The sequence below is a fragment of the Oryctolagus cuniculus genome, chromosome 15, assembly GCF_964237555.1.
Source record: "Oryctolagus cuniculus chromosome 15, mOryCun1.1, whole genome shotgun sequence".
In the NCBI taxonomy this organism is placed as follows: Eukaryota; Metazoa; Chordata; class Mammalia; order Lagomorpha; family Leporidae; genus Oryctolagus; species Oryctolagus cuniculus.
The window spans coordinates 86,003,730-86,016,749 of record NC_091446.1 but is presented as its reverse complement, the minus strand read 5'-3'; the positions used below and the strand labels follow the sequence as shown (position 1 = coordinate 86,016,749).

Genomic DNA, 13,020 nt, shown 5'->3' with positions numbered 1-13,020 from the left:
ACAAAATCTGTTCTGTTTATATAAATAACACACAAAGTAGAGAGAAAAACAACTGAGATTTTATAGAATATATCTAACCTAGTAAAAAGCTTTTGTAGAGCTAGAAAGTGACTGAATGTTTTAGGTGTTTTAGAGATCTATTTATTGAAATGAAAGCAGAGTTACAGAGAAAGAGGGAAAGACAGAGTAAAACACAGAGACAGGGTCCACAAAGCTGGGCCCAAGATTGTATTTAAATTACTGGAAACATGAGCGCCCTCAGTGGAGACTGCAGAATGGCTTTGTCTGATGCATGGGAGCAGCTGTCCTCAGAGCTGGGACTTGAGTTAGAAGAAGTCAACATCTGCTATACTCTTTCTGTCCCAGTCTCCTTGCCCACTACATGCAGACTGACCTGGCAGGCTCTGGTTCAGGCATTCTTTCACCAGCCAAGGCTCTGCTCCTTGCTCCAACTTGAAGATCAAGTCAGGTTTGGTGATGCAGTGACCTGTTAATGGGAAATGATGTGAGGTATTTTCAAATCACTAATTTAGGTTAATTTTTGAAGTACAAAACCATGGTACAGGAGTTGTGCAACAAAAAGTGCCAATTTGAATCATTTCCTGGAGGGTAGATGCTCAGATTTTTTTATGGACACAAATTACATACCTACCCACCATTAAACCACATAAAGTGTTTGTTTATGTGTCAAGTGAGAATAAAATGTTTCAGTTAGGGAGTACCACTCACCTAAGGACTGCAGGCTGCTGTAGGTCTCCAGCATCACATCCTTGTACAGGGTCTTCTGAGCATTGTCTAGGTCCTGCCACTCCTCCTGGGTGAAGTCCACAGCCAGGTCTTCAAATGACAGCAACCCCTGTAACAGCACACTTCTGCTCAACATATTACCTCTGTCACAAAACAGAAATGACTGGGGGCCGGCACTGTGGCAGAATGGGTAAAGCTGACGCCTGCAGTGCCAGTATCCCATATGGGTGCCTGTTCGAATCCTGGCTGCTCCACTTCCAATCCAGTTCTTTGCTATGGCCTGGGATAGCAGTGGAAGATGGCCAGTCCTTGGGCCCCTGCATCCATGTGGCAGACTTGGGGGAGGCTCCTGGCTTTGGATCCGCAAAGCTCCAGCTGTTGCGGCCATCTGGGGAGTGAACCATCGGATGGAAGACCTCTCTCTCTGCCTCTCCTCTGTCTGTGTAACTCTGACTCAAATAAATAAATAAATAAATCTTTTAAAAAAATGTTTATTCATTCTTCTTTAACATGATACATTATATGTATCTGAGAATAAGAGAAAGCATCATAGTTAATGAGGAAACATTGGAAGGTAAAGATGCCCCAGCAGCACTGTGTGAGAGCTGCAAGTCAATTTAGAGAAACAAGTAAAAATGAACTCTTTACTTAGTGTAGGGCCAATTTATGAGTACAAAATTAACTGAAAATAGTTATTTGTAAAATTAAGAATGGGAATAGGAGAGGGAGGAGAAAGAAGTTTGGAAACGATCAGAAGGGATAAGTAAAGGTGGGAAGTATCACTATTTTCCTGAATCCATAAATAGGAAATACATGAAGTTTGTAGACCTTAAAGAAAAATTTTTTTAAAAAATATATTGAAACAATTGTTCTACAATAATGACATTCCCTCATATTCCAACCTTTGAGGTAGAATCTAATGCACATGAGCTGGCTAGAGCCATGTGCTTAGTGAATTGAACCTGGCACATGTGAAACACTGAGAATATCATCAAGAGCAAAGGATAGCATCCTAACTGGAAAATGTTAAATTTAAATAAAATATCATCTTTTAAATAAAAAACACTCTATCCATATTTTATGTTCTGATAAAAGCTATAATTGTGAATTTAAATGTTAAGAATAAATAGGAGAGAGGTTGGCACTGTGGCTTAGTGGGTAAAGCCACCGCCTGCAGAGCCAGCATCCCATATAGGTGCTGGTTCAAAATCCAGCTGCTCCATTTCCAATCCAGCTCTCTGCTGTGGCCTGGGAAAGCAGTAGAAGATGGCCCAAGCCCTTGGGTCCCTGCACCCATGTGGGAGACTCAGAAGAAGCTCCTGGTTTCAGATTGGCACAGCTCTGGCTGTTGTGGCCAAGTGGGGAGTGAACCAGTGGATGGAAGATCTCTCTCTCTCTCTCTCTCTCTCTGCCTCTGCCTCTGCCTCTGCCTCTCCTTCTCTTTCTGTGTAATTCTGACTTTCAAATAAATAAATAAATCTTAAAAAAAGAATAAATAGAGAAATGATAATAATGGGTTGGCAGAACTTATTTGGTATAGCCTTTATATTGCATAGGCAATGAGAAAGAACAAAAGAGTAATTATATAAAACTAAAACCTGTTGTATACCAAAAGACATTATCAACAAAATGCAAAGGCAACCCATTTCATGGGAGAAAAAATTTACAAATCATATGATATGAGATTAATATTGGGAATATATGGTATATAAGAAAATCCTACAACTCAAAAGCAATAAAAAACAGATTTAGAAATAAGCAATGAACTAAAGACATTTGTACAGGGGCTAGAATTGTGGCATCATGGGTTAAACTACGACTTGCCATTCTGGCATCCTAGGCATCCCATATTGGAAAGTCAGTTCAAGTCTTACTCTGTTTCTTATCCAGCTTCCTGCTAATGCACCTTGGAAGACAACAAAAGATGCACTACGTACTGGGGCCCCTACTACCTAGGAGGGAAAACAGGATGGAGTTCCTGGCTTCTGGTTTGGCCTGGTCCATACCTCACTGTTAAAGCCTTGAGGGGCAAACTAGCACATGGAGGTCTTTCTCTTTCTCTCTCTCTCTCTCCCTCTCCCCCCCCTTCCTGCCCTCCCCCTATCTCTCTCCCCCTCTTTCTCTGTCTCTTTATCTCTATCTCTCCCTCTCTCTCTCTGTTGCTCTGCCTTTCAAATATACAAATAAATCCTTTAAAAACATATTTCTGGGACCAGTATTGTGGCAAAGTGGGTTAAGTTGTTTACAGTGATACTGAAATCAAATGTGATTACCATTTCTAGTCCTGGCTGCTCCACTTCTTTTTTTTTTTTTTTTTTTTTTTGACAGGCAGAGTGGACAGTGAGAGAGAGAGACAGAGAGAAAGGTCTTCCTTTGCCGTTGGTTCACCCTCCAATGGCTGCCGCGGCCAGCGCACTGCGGCCGGCACATCGCGCTGATCCGATGGCAGGAGCCAGGGGCCAGGTGCTTTTCCTGGTCTCCCATGGGGTGCAGGGCCCAAGCACCTGGGCCATCCTCCACTGCACTCCCTGGCCACAGCAGAGAGCTGGCCTGGAAGAGGGGCAACCGGGACAGAATCCGTTGCCCCGACCGGGACTAGAACCCGGTGTGCCGGCGCCGCTAGGCAGAGGATTAGCCTAGTGAGCCGCGGCGCCGGCCGCTGCTCCACTTCTAATTCAGCTTACTGCAAACATGCCTGGGAAAGCAATGGCAGACAGTCTGAGTGCCTGGGCCCCTGAACCTGACACCAATGTGGGAGACCTGGAAGGAGTTCTAGGCTCCTAACTTTTACATGGCGCAGTCCTCGCAATTATACACATTTACAGAATGAACCAGCAGATACAGGATCTCTCTATTTCTCTCTCTGTCTCTGTAACTCTGCCTTTGAAATAAATTAAATAAACCTTTAAAAAGATATTTCTACAAAAATGATATACAAAGAACTGATTAGCACATGAAAATATATTCAACATTATTTACTTTTAGGTAAATACAAATGACAATCACAATGAGATTTCCACTTTCCAACCACTGAAATGTTTATTATAAAAAAAAAAAAAATGAGATCCCAGCAGAAAGAACACACCATCAAAGAAGGAGGCACCTTTCTCTGAAGGGAGGAAAGAACTTCCACTTTGACTATGGCCTTGTCTAAATAAGGTCGGAGTTGGTGAACTCAAGAGGCTTCTATAGCCTTGGAAACTCATGACAAGAGCCTCGGGTGATTACTGACGTCATAAATAAGAGTGTCAATTGTTCAATCAACAATGGGAGTCACTGTGCACCTATTCCCCATGTAGGATCTCTGTCCTTAAAGTGTTGTGTTATGTGAGTTAACAGTAAAACTAGTACTCAAACAGTACTTTACACTTTGTGTATCTGTGTGGGTGCAAACTGTTGAAATCTTTACTTAGTATATACTAAATTGATCTTCTATATATAAACATAATTGAAAACGAATCTTGATGAAGAATGGGATGGGGGGAGAGAGTGGGAGATGGGATCATTGTGGGTGGGAGGGAGGTTATGAGGGGAAAAGCTGCTGTAATCCAAAAGTTGTACTTTTGAAATTTATATTTATTAAATAAAAGTTAAAAAAAAGATTGCAAATCTGTAGAAACTGAAACTCTAGTACATGGCTGATATGTATGTAAAACGATGGAACAAACATAGAAGAGTTTGAAAACATGACAGATCATTTTGGGTTAGAAATATACTATCTTTATTAGTACAAAATATAAACAGGATCATCTACATATATATATATACAAGCAAAATAATTTTCAAACTTATTCATTGATTTATTTACTTTTCTTTAAAGGCACAGAGAGAGAGAGGAAGACAGAAAATCTACTGGCTTGTTTGCTCCCAAAATGGCTACAACAGCCAGAAATGGACAGATGCTGAAGCCAGGTACAGAAATTTACATGGGCCTATCATGTGTTTCTCAATTTCTCAAATATTTGAGCCATTATCTGCTGCCTCCTACAGTCTGCATTAGCAGGAAGCTGAAATTGGAAGCAGAGTTAAGATAAACCCACACAAATCAATCTTGGATTCAGGTGAGGTAGAGGTATATTTTTAAACATTGTTAATTATTTTCATTTTGTTTTAAGGATACAGAAACAGAGAGAGAGCAAGCGAGTGAAAGAAATGAAGATATTACATCTTTTGTTCTGCTTCGCATGTGCAATTTAATTCAGGCAGAGTTGGGACAGGCCACAGCCAATAGTGTAGAATTTGATTGGGTTTCTCATGTCGCTGGCAGGAACTTTAGTAGTTTAGTCATATTTTGCTGCCTCCCAGTATGCACATTAGCACAAAAAGTGGATGAGAATTAATGCATCAGGGACTTAAATCTGGCACTCCAATATGGGAAATGGGAATCCCAAGTGTCAATTTAAGCTTATGTGGGAAAGCCCACCCTAAAGAGGTATCTTAACTACTGTGTCAAATGCTCAACACAAGTAAACATGATGAAAGCTGTGTTTCCTGTTTTATATGTATCTTTCTCTTAACACTGCTTCACATGTATGCCACCTCCAACTTCATGAAATCTTTCTCCCACTAACTCCTAAGCCTATTACCACATCATAGGAGAGGTCACCGCTCATCACTGAGATAATACATCCTTCACAATTTTTGTCAAGGGTGATACTTCTCATAAAAAGAGTGACACTTCTCATCAATGGAAGAATATTTTGTTTTTAATGAACAACAGCTCCTCCTTCTTTTACACGCTGCATACAGACATTAAAGATTTAGGAACAAGCAAAAACAGAATTTAATGCCAGGTGAAGTTAGACTTGAGACGTAGGGAGGAGTCCAGGAAAAATCCTGTTTTCATGATTTGGTTCAAGGCTAGCTGGCAGTAATACCTTTCATGAGTATAAAAAACAGATGAATGCCAATTTAGAATTGTTGAGTTTGAGATGCTATTTGAACGAAAAGTATTCAATGAGAAATAGAAGTATGGGCTGGAGGAAAACAACAGTGTTAGCCCATTGATGGTCAGATCTGTTGAGGAGAATTGCAGGGAAGGGGAGAATTGAATGGGAGAGCACATTGAATACTTGAATGTGTGATATTAAGAAGAAATTAGAGGGGCCAGTGCTGTGGTGTCGCAAGTAAGACCACTGCCTGCAGTGCTGGCATCCCATATGGATGCCAGTTTTTGAGTCCAGGCTACTCCGCTTCTGATCCAGCTCTCTGCTATGCCCTGGGTGGGCAGTGGAAGATGGCCCAAGTCCTTGGGCCATCGTGCCCACGTGAGAAGACCTAGAGGAAATTCCTGGCTCCTGGCTTCAGATCAGCACAGCTCTGGCCATTGTGGCCAATTGGGGAGTGAACCAGTAGATGGAAGACCTCTCACACTCTTTCTGCCTGTCCTCTCTCTGTGTAACTCTTTCAAATAAATAAATAAAAAGAAGAAATCATCAGTGAGGTCAAGATAGCAACAGAAGAATATTCAGGAGAAAAACATGTACAGTAGCTCCAAATGTGGCAGAGAAGAAAAATTGAAAAGTGGGGCAGGCATTTAGCTTTGTGTTTATGATGCTACTTAGTACTCCTTGCTCCTAGTTCAGAGTGCCAGGGATGTATTTTCAGCTCTGATTTTTGATTCCAGATTCTTGTTAATGCAGACCCTGGGAGATAGTAGTGATGACTCAAGTAATTGGGTTTCTGTCAGCCATGTGAGAGGCTAGCACTACATTCCTAGATCTTAGATTCAGCTTTCAAAAATTTATTTAAATTATACAAGTTTGAAGTATTTCATATATATAGATTTAGGAACATAATAATACTTCCCACCCTTCCCTCCCTCCTGCCCACACTCTAACCCTTCTTCCTCTTCCCTCTCCTCTTCCGACTTAATTTTTTTTTTTTTTTGACAGGCAGAGTGGACAGTGAGAGAGAGAGAGAGAGAAAGGTCTTCCTTTGCCGTTGGTTCACCCTCCAATGGCCGCCGTGGCCAGCATGCTGCGGCCGGTGCACCGCGCTGAGCCGATGGCAGGAGCCAGGTGCTTCTGGTCTCCCATGGGGTGCAGGGCCCAAGGACTTTGGGCCATCCTCCACTGCACTCCCTGGCCACAGCAGAGAGCTGGCCTGGAAGAGGGGCAACCGGGACAGAATCCGGCACCCCGACCGGGACTAGAACCCGGTGTGCCAGCGCCGCAAGGCGGAGATTAGCCTAGTGAGCTGTGGCACCGGCCTCCGACTTAATTTTTACAAAGATTTATTTTCAGCTTACCTGACTTCTGTAAGGTTAACTCAACACTATGTAAAGAATTCAACAAACAGCATGAAGAAAAAAACTTGATCCTTCAGCAGAACAGACAAGGGCTGTAAACAGTCATCAAGTCTCAAAATGTCCTCGCCACTCCAATGTATTACTTTTTAGGTATTCTATCATTTACCCTCAGATCAGGGACAACATAAGATATCTGTCTCTTGGGGGACTGGCTTATTTCACTAAGTACAATGGTTTTCAGTTCATCCATTTTGTTATAAAAGACAGGATTTCATTTTTTTCTTACAGCTGAGTAGTATTCCCTAGTATATATATATATATACATATGTATGTGTGTGTACATATACATTTATATACATATACATACGTGTGTGTATATATATATATGTATATACATATACATTTATTTATCCAGTCATCAATTAATGGACATTTAGGTTGATCCCATATCTTAGCTACTGTGTTAGATGCAGCTTTGACCCAGCCCTGGCTGCTGTGGGTATTTGGGGAGTTAATCTGTGGCTAAGAGCTCTCTCTCTTCTCTCTCTCATTTTTTCTAAGAGCTCTGTCTCTTAAACTACATATCTCTCTCACTCTCTGTTTCTGTCTCATGTATGTATGTGTGTGTGTTTGTGTGTGAATGTGTGTGTATTAATACAGCAAAAGATTCAGGTAAGAAAAATATTAGAGAACGAATTTGTATGTTATTGGTAAATACTTGAAGAATTTAATAAAGACAAGTTTGAACAGATTAAGGTTCAAATGAAGAATGGAATTATTTGTCTGAATATATAAATTTGAGAAATCCACAGCACAGTGTGTCCATACACTGACTTGGAGAAATGTATAGAGAGATGCTTAAAAACCTGCAGAAGAGTCCACACACTCCTGGTCTAATCCATCAAACCAGTGCAGCCTTCTTATAGCTGTTGAGTACCACAGTATTTAAGCAATTCCAAATAAAGCCCTTAGTAACTGGTTCTGTTTTTCAGCACTAGGTAAATCCTACCTTTGCTGAATGCTACGTTTATTATCACTGTCTACTACATCCACATGATGAATAGATTCTGTTTTGAACTTCACAGCCCAAGGGAATTACCACATTCTTCTCTAAGTTTCAATTTAAATCATGGAACAAATGTGTCCTTTTGTTATGGAATCTGAAAGACAAGAATACTTTCCACAGTCTTAGGTGGTTATGTCTTACAACTCCAACAACTTTACACTGCCTACATGTATTTGCTGATGTTGAATTATATTTACACGCACTTTTCCATTTTAACTGACAAACCCTCAAAGCCCCTAAAATAGAAAACAAGCTGAGAAATAAATAAGTAACTTACTGGAGATGTATTCATTTTCTTTGTTCTTGGAAAGCTATAGAAGTCTCTAGAGTTATACCTGCAAGAAAGATGAGTGGAAGGCGTGGTAAGAAAATTGATCTAGCTTTCTCCTACCTTCCGCTGTGCTAAGCGAGATCATGATGGAAATTAATACAAAATAATAGACACATTAGCTGAAGAAACAACAACACTGAGCCTGCCTGTGAAAGAATAGGGCTTATACATGAGAAATGGCAGGAAAGTCCTAGAAAGAACACCAACAATTCCTTTAATCATGAGAGAATAAATACAATTTACCATTAGGCTAATGAAAATATTTATCTGCTCCTTATTTTGTAAAAATTTAATGTAACTGAAAATAATTCATAATTCTATGGATGATTGTTGAAGTAAATTGGGGCATACCAAAGAAAGATCATGTTGTCACTAAAATCAATACTATAGAATAATACTTGAATGGTATTAACCATTTTTCTGTTAATATAGATGTAAGACACAGGATTCCATATTAGAGTTTTCACTAGAACATCCCCAGATTTTATATATCTAACATTCCATAGAAAATAGGCCTCTTGGCCAGCGCCATGGCTCACTATGCTAATCCTCTGCCTCGGCACCCCGGGTTCTAGTCCCGGTCGGGGCGCCGGATTCTGTCCCAGTTGTTCCTCTTTCAGTCCAGCTCTCTGCTATGACCCGGGATGGCTCAAGTGCTTGGGCCCTGCACCCGCATAGGAGACCAGGAAGAAGCACCTGGCTCCTGGCTTCAGATTGGCGCAGCGTGCCAGCCGTAGTGGCCATTTGGGGAGTGAACCAACAGAAGGAAGACCTTTCTCTCTGTCTCTCTCTCTGTCTATAACTCTCTCTCTGTCTGTCTCTCTTACTGTCTAACTCTGCCTGACCAAAAAAAAAAAAAAAAAAAAAAAAAGCATCTTGCAACCTGTTATTTGTCTAAAATTATATGGGAAAAATCAATATATTTTATTGAACTACATCTTTCAGAAATGATTCTAAATGACACACCTACCTGTGTCCATATCGTCATATAGTCCTTCCTGAAAATGACCCTGACTTAACCAATACACTGGCTTTAGCCAATGGAATTAAGTATGACATCAACATAAGTTGAAATATATTTGCCTATTTGAGTTTGTCTTATTGGACAGTCGTCTTGTGAAGAAGTAAAATACTGCTGGTGTCACAATGTCTAGGCAAGAACCAGAGCAAGCTATCAGGCGTGGGAGAGAGAAATGGGGTACAGCATGTTAATCCACTGCTTGGGATACATGATACCCTGTGGGCGATCTCAGCAGTTACCTGAGCCCAGGCATATTTTTCCCCACCCCTGCCTTCTGCCAATCAGGTAAAAAAGCCCATTAAGCCCACTTGGGAAGCTACGTGACCTTCAAGCTGATTGGATAGGCATATTGGTGTCAGTGTTCATTCTGCCCTATGGCCAGTGTTCCCCAGAATTGGTTACACCCCTTTTACCTACTCTTTGAAATGTACGTGTTTGTGAATAAACACGGACATGGTCACAGAAGACTGTCCCTGGTGTCTTTGTGGAGGAAAAGGCACAGCCACTCTGCTCATCCACGACAGTATGGCTTAGCAGGCCTAAGGGGCAATACCCCATATCAGAGTGTCTGGTTTGTGCCCTAGATACTATATACTCCCAGTCCACATGCCTGCAAATGTTCCTGGAAGACAGTGCATGATGGACAAATACTTGGATTCGTGCCACCTACATGGGACACCCAGATAGAGTTCTTGCCTCCTGGCTTCAGCCTGGCTTAGCTCTGGCTGTAAAGGACATTTGAGAAGTGAACCAGCAGATAGAAGATATCTCTGTCTTTGTCACTCTTTCAAATACATAAATAAAACATTAAAAAACACCCATCAGATATGTAAGTAAAGAGCCCAGCCCAAAATGTTGATTTGTAAATAAATCTGTACTTTTTGGTTGTTGATTTATTACATATCAAATGCTGATATACATTGTTGAGTAGGAGAGAAACAACTTAATTTCAAGCTAATACAACCAAAGGAATTTCACAATCACTCAAAGAAGTCCTCATGAGCATAATAAATGCCAACTGGATGAAGAGTCAGGAAGGTATAGAAATAGAAAGATAGCCTGGAGATCAATAATACTGTGTTTTAATTTTAAACACACACACATATAAGCACTATTTTGTGTTGCTGTAGTATTAATAATTAGCACTAAAAGTGTGATTTATTACCATTTTAAATAATCAGAAATAGATTCATCTTGATTTTCTTTAGCATTTATGATAGTCAAGGATGGATAACTGGCACTAAGTGAGAAAAACATGTGCTATAAGCCCACTGGATTCACAAAATCCACACACAGTATTGGAGGATAGTCATGTTCAAAGTGTTTTCCTCTAAAACAGTGTTTCTTCTAAACTGAATTCAGTTCTAAGAATCTCAAAAGTAATCACCTCTGATAAAATGGAGAATATTACTCAAAAAGTCAGGGTGCCTGGTATCTACTAATGATTTGACCTTTGTCAACACACTTATTCTCTAAAATGCACTTTATTTTATATTTATCATCTGACACAAGAGTCCTGGCAACAATTCTGATGCTACCAGGAAAACTATCAGGGTAGAGGAGAATTCAGCATAGCTCTAGATGCCAAATGTGGTGAAAGACCAGTTAGCAGAGTTCCAAATCTGGAAATAATGGAGTAATGAGAGTAATGAGAGTAATGGAGCAAGGAGTAATGAGAGTGTGTTAGAGAGCACTATGGACAGATTTCTAGATATAACAAGTTGTATCTACACTGCAGGTAACACTTTCAAAACTCTTGCAACATGTTACACTTCCTGGGCCCCTGTCTATGTGTCTTACCTCTCTCACATCTCTCTTCTCAAGGTCCATGTAAGTCTTCTAATGTCACCCAGTCTTAGAAAGCTTTATAGATGAGGTGAGGTAGCATCACTCAAACCTTGATCACTCTGGGCAGAAGAATCAATAAATGCTTGGGCAAGTCAAAGCTAGGGTCTTCGCCTTTCTGGGACCCTTCTGCCTCTATTGTGAAAAATTAGGGATGGCTGGTCAGAGGAGCTTTCCTTCAGGTGCCTTCCTATTCATGGAGCCAAGTGTTCACTCAGCATAAACTACTTTGTTATAAAGGAAATAGACTCGGGGCTAGCACTGTGGTGCAGTAAGTTAAGCTGTTGCTTATAATGCCCAGCATCCCATGAGTACCCTGTTGAGTCTTGACTGCTCCACTTCTGATCCAGCTCCCTACTAATGCTCCTGGGGAATACTTGGGCTCCTGCCACATACATGCAAGAGCAGGGTGGAGAACCAGGCTCCTGGAATAACCCTGGCCCAGCCCTGGCTGTTGTGGCCATTTAGGGAGTGAATCAGTGGATGGAAGATCTGTCTCTCCCCCTCTCTCTGTAACTCTGCCTTAAATGTTTTTTTTAAAAAGAAATGAAACAGGCTCATCATACAATGCCTTAATTATCCTCATAGAACCTAATGCCCTTGGAAACTAGGTTTTATATAAAGTTTTATAAATTCAAACATGTATACCAGCAGACTATAGACCAAAAAGGACTAGACATTTCAGTTGGTGAGTAAATACCACAAATTCAACTGCCCAGTAGTGACACAGCTGGTACACATTTCAAACTGATTAGCCAGGAATATGAAGCATTTCATTGGTATTGTGAATGCCCTCAGGCTATACAGATGGATAAACCTATGTCATATAGATCAGTAACAGGATCCTTCATTGGCCAAACTAAAACTGGACTCACACTTCACATGTCACTGCTCATGCAGTTTGCAGATTCCTCCTATACCGTTGTGATCTTGGATTCACAACTGCATTTCTGGAGCTTCAGTAACTAGGTTCAGCACATCTGGAAGAATACATTGGTCTTTTGAGAGAGCAACTCCCTCTGACAAAATAATCCTTGAAACACAACCCATGTTTCCCCTGCTATGGTCTCAGATCTGAGGATTCAGGCAGTGTGGCCTTACCCACAGAGTGAGGTCTATGGCTCACACTTCACTGTCAGGACTCACCCACCTGAGAACAACAGATCTATCTCCTCCCAGTAAGTGGAGAACACATGCCTCATGGCCAAGGATCCCTATGGTCTGTGAAGCCCAAAATCATATGAACTAGAAGTGATCTCTCTATCTCTTTTTAAAATAAAAGGAAACTATAGGCCAATATGCCTAATGAATACAGATGCAAAAATTACCATCATAATGCTAGCAAATCAAATCCAGCAGTACATCAAAAAGCTCAGACATCATAATCAAATGAGATATATCTTAGGAAAAAGTAGGGCTAGATCAGCATATGCAATCAGTAAACCAAATAATTCATATCAAGAGGATGAATGATAAATATCATTATGATCATTTGAATAGATGTAGAAGAAGTATTCAGTAAAATTCAGTATCAATTTATGAGCAAAATTTTAAGTAAAACACATATAGAAGGAAAATATCTCAACACAATAAAGCCTACATTTGGTAAACTCATAGCCACCATCCTTCTGAAAGACATTTCCTCTAAGACCTGGAACCAGACAAGGATGTTCACTGTCACCACTGTTACTCAACATTGCACTGTAAATTCTGGCTAACACAAGTAGGCAAGAGAAGGAAATAAAGAAATGCAGATAGAA

At 40.6% G+C, this 13,020-nt stretch overlaps 1 protein-coding gene across 1 annotated transcript in view; it reads right to left on the bottom strand.

Annotated features, from left to right (window-relative positions):
• The window catches only part of LOC138845290 (zinc finger protein 300-like), a 95,453-nt gene that overhangs the window by 16,163 nt on the left and 66,270 nt on the right, over positions 1-13,020 (bottom strand). The window contains exons 4-6 of the mRNA XM_070057153.1: positions 8,341-8,398; positions 730-856; positions 395-487 (exon numbers count right to left, since the gene is read on the bottom strand). Of these exons, the coding sequence (XP_069913254.1) occupies positions 395-487; positions 730-856; positions 8,341-8,398 (278 nt within the window). The remainder of the gene's footprint in view (positions 1-394; positions 488-729; positions 857-8,340; positions 8,399-13,020) is intronic.